The following is a 16,459-nucleotide window of genomic DNA, read 5'->3' as shown; positions in this document are numbered from 1 at the left end:
TTGGCTGCAGGGAAAAATGTTTTTTTCAGAATCAGAAATCAACTAAAAGGAGAACGCAGCAGCAGCCTGAGTTGCATTAAAACACACATTTAAAGGCACCATTCAAGGTCTCAGCAGAGAATGCTACACGACGATCTGCGCATAAGAATGTGAGAGGCGGTACAGCTTGCTTGGACTTTAGACGAGGGGAGACGTTCCCATAATACTGTTGGATCCAGCTGCATGGTGCCTGTGGCCACAAACACAGACACAAATGCCCAGATGGCAGCCACCTGTGCACTGAGGACTCTCCTCACCACCCACAGGAATCATTAGTGGAGATTTATTGCTTGAGATGGCCAGAGCACAGTGCACCCAAACGGCTTATTAGGAAAGTCTCTAAAAGCCTTCAACAGAACTTTTCTTAGTTTGCATTATGGTGTGGGCATCTATGGATACATTTATATGACAAAACATATTACAGAACCACAAAATCTAGGGCGTTTGTAGTAATTTTAGAACACCTTCAGCTTTTCAAGGATTCAGATTTTTGTCACAACCAGTAATCACCACTGTGGTAAATTACCAAAGGGAGCTTTTACATCCCTTCGTAAGGTGCTGGACTGTTTAAAGTTTTTTTTTTTTTTTTTTTTACATCTTTTGAGTCTCATTTCTTTAAAAAAAAAGAAAAGGGAACAGCAGTCAGGAAAGACACTCAATAACAGCTATCTGTTCAGTCAGTGCTCAGTAATCAGGGAAAGGCCACCAAGAACCACAGCTTCAAAGAAATCTGAACAGTTGTTCAAACTACTGAAGCAATGAGGATATGAGCAGTGCTTAAAGTCACATGGAGAGGAAAACATAGCTGTGACAGCTGGCTCGTAAATGACCAGAAAAAGGATGAAATCTAACAAGTCTAAAAAGCTTTGATCTTGGATGTGGTTAGAATAGGCCTGAAATTGTTTACACTCTTCCTGTTTCGTCTTTGCTAAATTTAGAAAAAGGCTGCCTGGAGGCTCATTTCAAAGAAGTTCTTCACATCAAACAGAGTCTTAATGGACCGTTTCAAAGTTGGCCTCTGGAGAAAACTAAGAATTACAATGGGGGGAAAAAAGGAGTTAATTATTTCAGTAAAAAGAGAAAAAAATACATAAAATAAGACAGACAAGGACCTCAAAATCCAGGACATATCTTGAGTGAGACCTATAAATGTCACTTTCACAGTGTGGTTGCGAAATAGATTGGCTCTGTTTATATGACGGGTGACAACCATGTATATGCTGAACAGGTTATAATGTGGGCATCTGGAAACTTGCAAACAAGCTCATAAAAAACACATAGACACACTCGTCATACCTTGGTGGCAGGGGTCCACAAAGCGCCATACAGCAGTTGGTGAATATATTGCCAGAGCTGTAAGGGTTGTAGTTGTCCTTCCCTCTTTTAGAAGACCACGACCCTTTTATCTGGAAGAGATGGCACATCTTAAACAAGCAGGCATTTAGAGTCATGTCCAAACAGAACATGTGATGCAGTGTTGTATGTGCCACCAACACTGTAAGTGTTGGTGGCACATACAGAGTTCAAGTAAGTGTCCTTGACATTATTAACAACATGCAGTGGCGAGCAGAATGGACTGCACCAAGCTGCGATAACATTTTCTCTGCTCTGAGTTGAAAAGAATCCAGAGCTCAAGCTGTGTGCACATGTTAGGAGTGAGCATCAACAAACTATATTTCTCGTGGAGCCTATCCTACGGCAAGGTTACTCATGTCAAGTATATAAACACAAACTAACGATACATTTTGAGTAGGACTTTTTCATAAAACATGAGTTTTTACACTTTAAATAACTGGTTCCCAAACCTTGCAGACTTTTTCACCTACAATAGCAGTGGGACCCTGTTGTAACCAGGGGTTGACACCAGAAACATCATCAATTATTAATACATTATATTTATTCTTTTGGGAATACTCATTTATTTTTATTTGTTATAACAGATCTGGGTACATCCAGCCATTTAAAGGTTTTCAATCTACCCGCATTAATAAAAACAACAACAACAAAATAAACATAATTCTGAATACAATTCCAAATATCCTACTTTGATTTAGGAAAAAAACCCTGCTTTTATTTTAAGTCTTTTTTAAAAGGCAGTGCCACCAAATACTAGAGATTGTATGGAATAAATAGAAAAATTCACTAAAATATTTCCCTCTATTTGTGCATATAGCAAGCAGAAATAATGTTGGTAAACAGGAAAGGTTTAGTCAGATTTAATGTCAGACAGTGAGTATAAAGATCTCCACTCCTATTTTATTTAAATTTAATAATACTTAATTAATCCAAAAACATCAAGAGCAAAACATGTTGATTTGTGATCGATCACAAATCTCCTTGAATAAATACTTTTGTAAAACTCATTCAATGTTCATACTCACATCTTCATTTGTGGTCTGATTGGAGCTGATCAGGTAGGTATGGAAGCCTGAGAGGCCCACTATGGACCAGACAGAGAAAAAACACACCACCACCTCCAGCACAGTGACACCATCAAGGTTAAGGAATCATTTTCAACAACACTACGGACGACAATGTTAAAAGCTCAGACTGGTACATAACAGACCTATTTGGAGCCAAGATGGACTATAAAAATGCAGCTGTAACAGAGACTATACTGACCTACAGCCTGAAGGCCGTCCACTTGCCAACACTTCCCAGTTAGTAGTTCATTTGGATCTAGCTGTAGAGCGCAACTCATTTCATGTGCTCACTTGAGAGCCCACAATACATAAACACTTGGAGAAAATCATTTCACATTAACAGAACTCAATGACAAAGACCCCTTAGGCCGGGCATGTACTACATCTTAGGGTAGTCTCTGTAAGAGTGTATTTTATTCTGAAAACACACAAAGATTCAGATTGTACTACTTCATAATTTATTGTCTCAAAGAAGTGCCAGAGGTGGTTACTCACAGAGTCTGTACTTTAAAATCCTTCAAAACTCAATTAATCTTTAACCTTGTTTTTTTTTTTCACCCATCAATATCTTCCCTGCAAGCAAAGTCAAAGCACATCACTAATTTATTGGTACAAAGAATTGCACTGATACTAACAACAGTCATTTTTCCTTTGGCAGGACATCATCAGGTTAGCAAACCCTCTGCCAGAAAAAGTTCTCACTCAAGAACAGAGAAAGGGGATATTTAAATATTTAAACATGCTGTCTACTGTATGTCATTAGGAGTGAATAATTTGCACACCTGGCATCCTTTACATCCTATATTAAAAAAATATATCAAAGTCCTCATCTCTTTTGTTCTGGATAAACCTGGCATATTTTATTGTTTTGATTTAAAGGCAAAACAGCTTTTTATAAAACTTCCACAGAATAGCAGGCAAAGATTTAATTAAAATGGCAACGATTAACAGCTGAAAGTCAATTTCAAACGGTATGAGGAGAAACTTTGCTGCAATTAGTGTCTGGATCCCACAAAGTTTAACAAAAAACATCTTTAATGTTGCATTAAGTCTTATATTATTGTTAAGAGAGAAAAGCTAATGAAATCAGTGTCATTTTAAAATTAAAGAAAACAAAACAGAGTTGCTTGTGTTTGTTTTTAGTAAGATGGAAAAACAATAAACAGATGCAGGTTGTTCAAACAGGCAGTATAACAGCATACAGTTAATAGAGAAGCAAAATTAATTGCAATTTGATTTAGAGTAACTGGAAGTATATCAGAAAGATGATGAAGGTGTAGACAAAGCTACATATTTCTGCCATAAATGTAGTAGGTACTAAAATGGAAACAAAGTTATACAAGAAAAAACACATGCATTTTATCCTGGTGAAAAGAACATCCACATACAGTATGTAGCATCCTCCAAAATAGATCTAATAAGATAAATTTAATTCAGGATGTTTTAGATTAACAAAATCTGTTGCAACTTTTAAAGAAAAATGTTGCAGACTGTCAAACAAACAGAATATATAGTAATGTGAAGACAGAACGTTGTTTCCAGTCATGATAGATATTTTTAAACTTTGAAGTCTGAATCTAAAATTATTTTAGGGGAAAAATATATATTATTGGTTGTTTAACAAAGCATTGCTCTGTTTGCCACAAGCCCTCTCCTGATTGGCTGATCAGGTCTTTCTGATGTCTCCTCCCCTGAGAGCTCCAGATCTTAAGACTCAATCTCCATCAGACACTGCATTTATTTTTGAATAAAACTGCACGTCTGTGTCATGTACCCTGGACGTGCTTAGTGTGCTTCCTTTAAATCCAACTCAATCCCACCCGTAAAGAGAGATACCATAAAGACACCTAGACTACTGACTCAGGCAGAAGTTTTGAATGAAAAAGCAGCAGCTTGAACCAAGATTTCCGCATTAGTCAAGCTGTAGATGGCAGTGAGGGAACCACAGCACAGATGTTTCTGTAAATGAGACCACAGAACAATTTCAGGTCATATAAATCACTCTTCAGTTCTATTCCTGCTGTTCTGGTGCTTAAAGCTGATGAAACAAATTATTTTGAAGCCTCGGTCATCTCCCTTTTTAATTTGCCTTCTTAAATAAATGCAGAATTTAGACATAAAATGATGCCTGCGGGGGTTCCAGTCCTCAAAGCAGTCATCAGGGGGTTTGATTCCCGACCCTCAGACATCTGCTCCATGTCTTTTCCATTTCTCTCTCTGCCCATTTCCTGTAAGATCACTGCCAATAAAGACCACTAACATCACAAAAAGATGTGTGTCCAAAAAACCTATTTATTCACACTAATAAAACCTGAAGCTCTTGGGAAAAGTTTTGTATGTTTCATCAGTTTAGAGAATATTCTAGACATTACTTCTCTAATCATAAAACTTTCATTTGACCTTGTAGTTTTGGAGTCTAAATAGTTTGGTCTGTCTTTATTATTGTGGTCTTATGGTGGCATTCTATTTTTTAACTTAATTAATAATAAATACAATCTAATAATAATAGAATGGATTAATAATTTCTTGTTGATTCTTATTTTCTCAGTCGAAGTATAATTATCCTTTGTTGAATTTAAATATATTCCATTCTGAAAATTAAAAGGAAATCTCCACATTTCTCTGTAAATATGTCAGATTGCTAGATCAAAGGGTCAACAATTTCTGTAGCAGACTGATGTTTAATGATTATGACAGATTGTGGGACTGACTGGGTTTAAAGTCATAATGTAATTTAAGATAACTTAATCATACTACAGCCATGATGTTTATTCTGTGGAAGCTGGAAAACCAATTATTTATGGCATTGGCAAAATGTACTGTACTGTAATGCATTCAGTTTGATGTCCATATTCAGACCTGAAAAAAAACTGCTGCAAAGTACAGTCAATAATTAAAAATATATCCTATCAGTCACTTTCTTTATATTTTTTGCATTGAGTGCAAAATAACATTCTACTGGCCTTTTTCCAGTGGATTAGAATTTTCTTTGTTGCTTGGTTTATTTATGAAACTGCAGAAAATCGTTTTTCCAAAAGTGTTATAATTAGCAGTATTAAGGCAATAATCAAACATCAAAGAAATCACTATTATAAAGCAAATATTTATCAGCTCACACTGTTCAGGGTTTGGCAAAAGGATATCTTGCAGGACTTTCTTTAAGTGCAGTGAGGAATCCTTTTCGATATGAACCTGTGAACACAGAAAAGCACTTTTTGTGAGACATTTAATGCAGTTGCTTTTCTGGAGCATGTGCAAAAGCTCTGGATGCAGTGCTCACTTATAGTATTGTGAAGCAGTAAGTATTTACCCCCTAAACATTTCTTCTATTTTTGGTTCTGTAAAAAAGCACACTTGCATGTTTCAGATCAAACATTTTTTATGAGACAAAATTAACCTGAGTGAACACAAAGAAATGCTAGTTAGTCTTTTGCATCACTGTGTTTTAGCACATTCTTCTTACTGAACCACACTGAATGGTGTTCAAGCATGTGCAATTACTACTTAATTAGATTTAAGTCCAGGCTTTGACTTTTAATTGTTTGTTTTTATTCCCCCAGAGTCATTCAAATGCAGACTTGCTTCGGACCATTGTTCTGCTGCATAATACAGCAGTACTTGACCTTAAATCTATGAACTGACACACTCCAGCAGGATTTTCTGCTAGAGAGCAGGATTTATAGTTCTACAGCAAGTTGCCTGAAGCAGTAAAGCAGACCCAAACCTTCAGACGACCAACACCAGGGTTTGATTGTCTCCATCATGTTCTTTTTCTAATATTCTCCATCTTTTACAGTTTTTTGTTTTTATTTTTAGAACTGACATTGTCAGGTGTTATACAAGTCACAATACACCTTCATTGGTCCAGTCTTATTTCATTGAAAAACATCTAGAGAGCAGATTTCATAGTTCTACAGCAAGTTGCCTGATGTGGGATTTGTCAGTCAGCCCTCTCTCATGGCAGAGCAAAAAGGGACAGTGGCCAATATTCACACCTTTGTAGAGGTAGATAACATCGCTTTTAGATGCAAGTATCAGCCGATCACCCAAAACATGAGGAAACTGAGAGCAGATGGATTGATGTAGCCCTAAATAGCGGGCAGGCTCTTGTTCAGCTGCATGACTGTGGCAGCTATGTGTGAACTTGATGGATCTTAAAGGTCTCCTTCCTACTGAATTCCTCTATTTTCTCTTGTCCAAACTTTCTCCTCAGATTTAAGGAAGGTATTTAGAGCACAGAACCTGCTCCAGTAAGAATACACTTCAGAGAAAGACACTAATGAAGAGCTTGATAAAATAGACTTCTGTATTGCAACATATAATAGTCTATTATCTGTGTTTCAATATTTCCAGAATCTAGAAAAGTTTATTACTGTTCCAAGTTTTCACCTTTTATGCATCATGTTTTGCTGTGTGGTTTGCCGAAGTCCCAAATCTTTTTAAAGGACCTTAAAACTCCTTCCAGTCTGACAGAGGTAATAACTTTATTTCTCTTGCATTCTTGAATAAATCTGGATTTGGGCAATGTTGTGGCTTTTTATCATATTTTAGTCTACTTCAGCTGAACTCAGCTTTTGACAAAATGTGCCAAAATTACTTAGAACGTGTTTTCCTCTTTATATATCAAACCAGTGTTTACAACTGTTTGATGATCTGAAAGCCATAAATCTTTTACCTGCGGCAAGAAAAGCAAACAGAGAAAATTTGTAAGGAGGCAAATACTTTAGCTTTAGTCTAGCTTTAGGAGACAGTTTTAGGAGACATCTTTAAGGTCAATTTTATACTTAAAAAACATCATCAACCATCAGTTAAGCGCTATTTAAACATCAACTAATACTTCACTACCCATGAGTTGTGGATAAACTAGGTAGGTTTTATCACAACTATATATAACAAATGTAGGACTGAGCTGTGACTCATGGGATCCAGTGGGAGTAAATCTATAAGTTCCTCAGTAATTGCTCTCAAGAGTTTATTATTATTATTTTTGCTCTTTTTTTCCGTCCTCAGATCAATTTTACACCATAAAGTATGATTCAAAACCACAAAACCAAAAAGGGCGATGTACTGAGCTGTAAACTGGCTGCTCCCAGCTGGAAGGCCGGTAACGAGCCAGAACTCTGCAGCTTTTCACACCGCCCACTTACAACCTGCTGGCTTGAAATACTCTGAGAGCGCAGTCAGGAGGAGAGTGTGTGTCTGCACTGTGCCAGTGAGCTACTTACTTAAAATGATGTGTGTGATGACAAAGGCGAAGATGAAGATGGTGAGGAAGGAGAGGGAAAGGATGAACATGTAGAAGAAACGGTAGTTCCTCCTTCCCACACAGTTTCCCACCCAGGGACAGTGGTGGTCAAAACGCTCTGCAAGGACACAGAGAGGGAGATCAGAAAGTTATTGGTGACACAATGAAAACACTGAAGTTTGAGATCCATCCAAAGCTTAAACAAGAAAAGAAAAGAAAAAACAAGATTATAGATGGTTATATAACCCTTGCTGAGAATTTGTGTAAGCCAAAGTCTTACTGCAAATTAAGCTTCACTGATTGGAGACAGGGATGCCCCCATCTTGGCTTAGAGATAGACATAACAGAAGTTTAAGATTGACAAGTTGGTCTGAATATCTGAAGAATAAGTGTGAATGTTTGTGAAAATAAATAGAAAGATATATTAAAAAAATTATATACGCCAAAAATGGATTTTTTTTTTTAAATTTAGCAAATACAAGCTGACTGGCGTGGCTATCACGGGACAGAAAATACACCACCATAAAACAATCAAGATGGTTAATCAAACACTTTCGCAACTTAACAAATGAAGTGGTAGTCTTGGTACGTCAATCTGTGAATATTTGACCACATGAGAGATGATAACAAACCAGGTAGAAAGTGTTTAAAAATATTCCACTGAGCTGAAAAGACATTTTCTGTAGTGTTTTATAGATCAGCAATGTTTTATTTAATCATTAAACCATTTTATTGCTCTTATTTCACTGATTACTCTGAGAAAGAAGTATTTGGTGTTGTTATTTAATCCCCACGAGTAACGCAGTCTAATCTCTGAGTGCAGACTACGTGCCGTGCTCAGTGGTAGCTACTTAACTAATTAATTAGATCCATTATTAGCTTAGTGAGGTGAAATGACCTGCTTTTGTCTCCGCTGATCAATGCCTGACTGAAACACGTCTGGAGCTGGAGCCTCCTCTGAGAAAGGACAGCTACAACTAGTCGAAGCTAATTGCGACAGTCTGTCAGAGTTTTTATGAAGTGACCAATGCAGCTAGAAGAGAAAGTGAAGCTTTTATTGTCAGATTCTTCTTCTACTTTCTCTGGAAACCATAAACATTTTATGTTAACGTTATATCATAGTTGGTAAAGAACAAAAAACATCTAATAAAGAATGTTGAAACTACTCTGTAGCAATATATGGTTTTAAAAAGGAAACAATGCCTCTAAATGGCTTCATAATAATGCAATATATTCCTATTTATTTACCAGAATTCTTTTGATGCATTTATTTTCTGCTTACATAACTACACAAATCCCCCAAAGGGCTTATTGCGGCTATGAATGTCCTCAAACTGAAGCACATCAAAAGAGCAATAAAATTACCATTAAAATCAATTATTCAATTCCAACCCTCTGTTAACTCAGACAAGCAGCAGCATTCATCCAGACTTAAAAACACAGAGAGCTGCCAGTTTAAACCACACAGGCAATAGTATGTCATAATTCTGTGCATGCCATAACCTTCTTCTATCATACCCAAAGGGATAGAAGAACCTTAATAAAAAGGCAGTGAATCTTCCATGTTATTACCCTGGACAGCCACTGGGGTGAGGATATCCATTTTGGCTTCTTACTTATTTAACAGCATGTTATCCCTCTGGCTTTTACAACACCACAAGCAGAAAAACTTAGAAACACATTCCTTACTTTTTTATCGGAACAAGAAAACTCTTTAATTTTTAGAAGAAATATTACCCCGCTTGTTCTCAATGATAACCATTTAGAGACACATGACCTAAGGCTGATAAAATGTTACAGTTACTACATGTTTAGAAATGAAGGCGTGAAAGTTTTTGGGAAATCTACAAAAAAATAAGCATTTTTAAATTGCAATTTATAAAAAGAAAACATTTTAATAAAAGATTTAAACTGCTGAGTTAGAATATTTACTGCCTTTTTAACTAAAAACACACATTTTACTTTTAAAACACGTATTTTAACACTTGTACCTGCATCAGTACTATTTCACCTCATAATCCTAATTAAAGTTAGAGGACATGGTAGGGTTGAACTGCAGTCTAAGTTAATCACAGAGCTTTGCAGGTGTATACAGTTTTCTTCTGAAAACATTCATTCACCCTTAATGTGATCTTCACAAAGCTGTATTTTTAGTTCCAGAAAACACCAGAATCTGTTAAAAAAAAACTGCATCATCAGGTCAGAACATCTGAAATCACAGATGAGAAATTGGCCACAAAAACCCCAGATCTTTTAACAACAAGCCGGATCTCTCTTTATTCTTTTCAACCCAGCGGATATGCTGTCCAGGATTTCCAAAATGGTCTAAAAATAGTTTTCACATTTAGCCCTGAGAAGGCAGCTGCATGTCTGGTTTTTGTTTATATGTGCTATTTGTCTTTGGCTGGCAGAGCTAAGACTTGTAGCTCTAGATTCAGAGATGGAATGTGTTTACTGGGAACAGTTTTCTGCAGGGATTCTGCACTCATGCTTATAAATCCATTAGAGTCAATATACTGTCCATTTAAATTCAGTTCTGCCCAAAGGCCTGCGGATTACAACCTACTGTTGCTTTTTTGCTATTTTTGTTATTAATCTTGTCCCTGTCAAACATTTTAAAAATTGTAATGGTGATTCTGTTGAGCTTCAGGAAATTTAGTAAATTTACCACCAGAAATTGTGAAATTTTTTCCCCGGCTTGTACATGGACCGAAAAACGGAAATAATGAACTTTCAGATCACAAAAGTTATTTTTCAGTCATTATCCCAGCTTTTATAAATAAAAAAATATTACACACGGCTTGTACACAGGGTTCCAGTCATTTCTTTTAAATCTGTGTTTTGTTTATATTCAGGTTTTATATTGCATAATTACTTTTTAAAACTAAGGCTAACGAGTTAAGAAAAGACATATTTGTGACCAGCCTGGAATGCTTTTCTTATTAATAGATTAAAAAGTTATTTTCAGAAAACTCAACCTCAACCGTGTCACTCAACCTAAATAATCTAAATCTAAATTTGTGGTAGACTCTCCTGCTTTGTTTCCCTCCAGCTTCTGCTGAAGGTTTCTTCCTGTTATAAGGGAGTTTTCCTTTCCGACATTTGGCGTGAGGAATTGATGCAAAGTCAGCAACACAGTGCAAGAGACTCCGCACCACATGCTCACCCAGGAGGAGTGAATGATGCAAATTCAGTGGCTCGATCAGCAATCAGCAGGGTTTCCTTAGACAAAAAAGTTTTAACCAATTTAAATAATAATTTAAACTTGACTGCATTGTTAAATAGCCAGGAGTGAATATTGGAATGCAGTTTAAGTTGAATCTGAATCTTTGTATAAGTTTGGATTTAATTGACTGTGTGTATATAAATTGTATGTTTTTTGTGTGCAAATGTCTTTAGAGGGCATTCCTTGTGAATCGATGCAATATTATGCTCCAATCTGTGTCGTGCATTTATTTCAATTCACAAACTAAAATCTACAATGGCATGGCAACTTGTCCAAGATGTGTATCTCGCCTCTCGCCCAATGGCTGCTAGAGATGAGCTCCAGCCCCCCTGATGTCGCTGCAGGGATAAGTGTGTTTAGATAATGGATGCATGGAAATTTAAATTTGTGTTTAAACAATGCAGACAAAGCACACAACTGTAACACTGCAGGTCTTTGTCAATGTCATTTCAGAAATCAATTCATCGCAGCCTGGATGCAAACCTCCTGCTCTGTCTCATCTTAAAAAAAATAAATGAAATAGAACAGCCATGTCTCATTGGTTCTTTTTGTTAGACATGAATCATCTGCTTACAATATTCATAAAATATAACTTTATGTAAGAATATAAATTGCCTGTCAGCTGTTCTTCCATCTTTGTGAAATCGTCCTTCCTTCATTTCTCCCAGTGTGCACAAACTGTCTGATTACCATCTTTTCATCGTTTTCTTTTATAGGCTCTTTATCTTTGTCTCAAATGTTGCCCAACTGCTCTAACAGGGAAACAGACAATGAAACACAGACCTGACTCTAAAGAGTGGGAAGCCCTGACCAATGAGGCTTCTGATAACTCTTTCTTTTAACACATCTTTTGCATAGTGTTTTATTAAATAAAAAAGAAAATGAATCTTTACATTTTCTCTTTTTTATGAAGACTGTTTTTCCATTCAATTGAGGGATGAACTGAGTATAATTTCAGTAAACAAGTTTTCAATTGATGCCCTTTTCCAAGCAGGTCTGCGTCATATTCCAGATATTTAGTTTGACTTCAAGTGACAATCTTTCCAAAATCATTGTGAAGTCACAGTGGTCTCCGTCCACATACTGTACTCCATTATGAAATAAAATATTTCACCCATCAGATCTGTGATTTTTTTTTTTTTTTTTTGGTAAACTTAGCAAAAGTATCCAATCAAAAACTGCTAAATATCAAATAAAGATAACCTTTGTCAACACAAAAAGTTTTAAAATTATTTTATGTAGAGAAAAAGCTAACTAAATTGACCAGACACCACATAGAAACAAATTGTCCACTAAAACTATTGAGTACTTCCAATAAATTTCTAACAGGAGTTGTTGAATGTGAAACATTTAAGAGAAACTAAAGAGCAAGAGCATATTTTTACTGCATAAACAATGACCTTCATTTCCATGTAAAAAAACAAAAAGAACAAATGGAATTTTGTTTTTATAAATTTGTTTGGTTTCTTTCCACAACTATTTTTTAAAGAGAACTTTTCATTTAACTTTTATGATTAATGTTTATGTTCCAAGTGGAGAAAATTAATTTCTTGACTTTTCTTTGGAAGTGTGATACAAATTCCAAACTACAGAGAACATGCACTTGCATGCTAAAAGCATGCAGGACTAAAATTTCCAGCTAAAACTTAGAAAACGCCATAACTCACCCACACAATTGTCGCAGAGGCTGCAGTGGGAGGCACGTGGTGGTCTGAAGATTTTGCATGTGAAGCAATACTTTAACTTGACTGTTTGGCCATTGATGACAACCTCTTTGGTCCTGGGAGGAGGCCTGTAGCCTGTGGTGCCGTTGGCCACATCTGGGCAAGAGAAAAGAAAGAGGGAACCAAAGAAAGGCATGAGAATCCGTGCAGAGCTCGGTGCATGAGGCTTTAATGTGTGCATGAATATTTTTGTGGGACACAAGTAACACCTAATTTTAAAATTTTCCTATGATGTAGAGGTGTGATGCTGATTGACAGATCAACAATAATTTCCCCGACGGGTGAGCTTTTGAAAGAACCAAAACCAAAAGAACCAAAAGCAACATCACATCTCAAAACTGGGATGGAGTCCCAGTGGGGACTCCTGGATGTGCTTGAGGACTGAGCTGAGGGAAGGGGCGGGGGGCCTCTATTCAGACTGTTAGGATGGATGGCTTCTCCATTAAAGCTTTTTTTTTTTTTTACTGAGCGGTATGCACCGATTATCTGGCTCCGTTTTAAACCTATAATGCTGGTTCAGGTAACACTAGCATCAGTTAGAAATATAATAACTGAAACATCACTCTATAACCCCTTAAGAAGCTGCTGTGAATGATTTTAGGACTAAGAAAGCAGTTGTGAGAGGCTAAACAGCAAGGATGAAAGCAATGACAGTAATTTTTTATGAGATAAAAACTAGAGCATGTATCCTACCACTGTTGTGCCTCCTCAGAGAACTCTTATAGAGAAAGAAGGAAATAGTGTGTGTAGGAAGATAAATTTGAGATCCCGGTGAAGCCTGTGTCTTTAAAGTAGAATATGTGTGTGTGTATTAGTGGGGAGGTAGGGACTGCAAAGCTTATGTGGGTGTTTGACATTTCTAAAAGAGAGCATTGGAAATTCAGCTTCTATTGAATGTGCCCCTATTGTGAGGAATGCCTACAACATGCTCTCTTCTCTCCTCCGCTCCGATTGCCTGCCCTCAGAACATTCAGAGGGACAATAATGACAAACTTGAGAGCAATTTGGAGGATCTGCTTTCACAGCTCCTGCTAGGAGATGACCATGTTTGGGTTATTATACCAATGTAAAACCAAACCAAAAACCAATTTCTTTCAGAAATATTAATGTCCCTTGAAGTCGTCCACATTTTGTCCTGTTGCGACTGCGAATCTCAATACAATTTTATGTTCTAGCCCAACACAAAGCTGTCTATAAATTCTTGAATGAATTTTGAATACATGTTTAACTTTCTGAAAGGAACAGCAAAAAAAATATTAAAATTTTTTATGATATTTTTTTTTTTTACTGTACCAATATACACACTGGAAACAAAGCCATCCGTTTCTGCCAGTTTTATATCAAATGACCCTAACAGGTAATTCATGCACAGTAATATGTGTGGTTCAATTTGATTTTTAATTTGAAATGGAAATATTTAACATACACAATGTGATTTTGAGTGATGTGAATTCAGGACCCGAAACAAGGAAAACACATCACTTGAAGGCAGAATAAATGAGGGTTTATATTAATTGTTAAAGTTTAAATTATTAAGATTTTCTGGTAATAAATATTGTACAATTGAGTAGAATATTCAATATATACATGTGCTGATAAAGTAGCCACCAAAAAGTAAAATTGCACACCACCACCTGATAACCTTATAAAATAAATGCTCTGCATACAATAAGGCTTAGAAGGTCAAGTTTTCTAATTTCTGCAAATCTACAGCATGAACCTTACTGTTGTACTCCTTGGGCAAACAGTCCACATGCAGTGAAGTAGTGTGAAAGCGGGGGTGTCAAAGTAGCTTTTTTCCTGAACAAAGCCATTTGTACACTTAGCTATCCGGGCAGCAATAGTTTAGCCTTACATCAGTGCCTAGAGGGAGATTCCCTAGAGACGGGCCAGGTCTAAGAGCTTGAAGCTAAAAAACAAGGCCAAGTTACAATGGAGAGTGATGTAACAGCACTTGTATATGCACGCTCATGGCATACCCACTCATAAGCACAATCATCATTACAGGGTCACATCTCATAGGATTCGGATGCAATCTCATAAACAAGACAACTTAAATTTTCTTTTTTATTTGGCAATTTAACAGCCTTGCTAAATTCCTGCTGTTTTAAAAAGACTAAATTCACCATACACCCTCTAAGCAGCCTTAACATGAAACTATTGTCTTCCGTCTTACCTTAATCCTCACATTGTAAAGGAATGTTGTTCCAGTGGCATTAACAGTATAATTAACAATGGCTTTAGCTAATTAAATTACATCAATCATGTTGAGACCTTATGCAACATTGAAGGCTGGACTTTGACCGAGCAACAGAAATGCTTTTCTTTTCCTTTCCATACACTGTCATGTAAATAAATTGTACCAAGGACTTCATAGTAACCACAACTCCACTTTCCTACTACCATAGTTACATTCACTATTTTGTTATGTTGCTGAATACAAGGGACCTGCAAAAATGTAAGATTAAAACAATAATAATTAAGCCATCTATTCTCAAGTTTATCATTATTTTGAGACACACAACTAGATCTAAATATCTAAACTTAGTCATACAGGATTGCTACCAGTATATATGCTGCCCATTGGTCTCATTGTGATTCCACAAAATGCCTAAAAACCTACATGCCTATTTTAATTAAATATCCTCGCGCTAAGATTTCCCCTTACACTCATGAAAGGTATTTCTCATTCAGCTGGAGGTGTCTACTAATAATAAAAACTGAGCAGGTTAGAAAAAAAGATAAAGTTTTGCTGAACAGTTGCCACAGTGCAAAGCTTGTGGGATGCCATTTTATTTCATTGTTTTTCCATGAGGATTCCTGATTACTGTTTGCTGAGCTAATTAGATTTTTCTGTGCTTGCGCTGATGTGCCCACACTGCATACAAAAAAGGTAGCATTTATAAAAGCTCCTGAAACTGAGCATTCTTTTCAGAGGTGATAGTTTATTAAACAAAAAAGCTGATTTTTTACAGATTTTCAACATAGTAAATCATCAACTAATTGCTGTCTGAACCAGCCAGCTTGTTGGGTACAGTTTATATTTTAAACCCAATTTACCAAATATAAGGCACCTTAAAGCACCTGTTAGTACAAGATGGGATAAATATATACACAAATCTCATTATATTTAAGACAGAATGAAAAGAAAGATGGCATAAATAAACCCAACATCGGTGAGAACCTTCTGTCCAGAATAGTACAGAGTCAGAATTGTCGTCCTCTGGTCCACAAGGTCTCCAGGGAGAAATGTCTTAACTGAGACCATGAAGTCTCAGTTCAGTCATTAGACCAGAGGGAAGGGGCATTTTGTTCTAAAAAGGATGCCAGTGAAGGTGGCTTCATGCAGAACATCTGGATAAAAGAAGGATGAGAAGACTAACATATGAAAAATGTCTCAGCTAATATATATGATGTTTACAGCAGGTATACTTTGTGTTTCAGCTTAAATAAATTTAGATGTGTCTTGCTCAAAGATAAAATGGCTGGTTTAGAGAGTATTTGCTGATAAGCATATCCTTTCAGTCTAGACCAGGAAAATTTTTCTAACAAGTTTTTACTTAAACAGCTCTACAGTGAAAGCTCTATTCTTATGCTTCCCCCAGCAGCTGCTCTGTCCCAAACAATATTCCCTTTTCAGTCCATCTTTTTCATGTTCCTGTCACTGCAAATCCAACAACACAGAAGAAAAGGAGTGAAAAAGAAAACAGCTATTTCTTACTCATGCACTTTCAAGACTGTAAAATGGCTGATAAAGAGTGTCAGCAATCATTTAAAATTAAAGGATTATTGATGTACCGGT

General features: G+C 36.4%; 1 protein-coding gene across 3 annotated transcripts in view; it reads right to left on the bottom strand.

Moving 5' to 3' along the window:
* Positions 1 to 16,459, bottom strand: part of LOC114134562 (probable palmitoyltransferase ZDHHC14) — a 48,757-nt gene that overhangs the window by 7,511 nt on the left and 24,787 nt on the right. For all 3 annotated transcript variants that reach the window (XM_028001254.1, XM_028001255.1, XM_028001256.1), the window contains exons 4-8: positions 12,601 to 12,753; positions 7,688 to 7,825; positions 5,606 to 5,654; positions 2,421 to 2,523; positions 1,336 to 1,445 (exon numbers count right to left, since the gene is read on the bottom strand). In XM_028001254.1, coding sequence (XP_027857055.1) covers positions 1,336 to 1,445; positions 2,421 to 2,523; positions 5,606 to 5,654; positions 7,688 to 7,825; positions 12,601 to 12,753 — 553 coding nt within the window. The remainder of the gene's footprint in view (positions 1 to 1,335; positions 1,446 to 2,420; positions 2,524 to 5,605; positions 5,655 to 7,687; positions 7,826 to 12,600; positions 12,754 to 16,459) is intronic.

The sequence above is a fragment of the Xiphophorus couchianus genome, chromosome 19 (genome assembly GCF_001444195.1).
Source record: "Xiphophorus couchianus chromosome 19, X_couchianus-1.0, whole genome shotgun sequence".
Classification (NCBI taxonomy): domain Eukaryota; kingdom Metazoa; phylum Chordata; class Actinopteri; order Cyprinodontiformes; family Poeciliidae; genus Xiphophorus; species Xiphophorus couchianus.
This window is presented reverse-complemented; position numbering and strand designations above follow the sequence as displayed.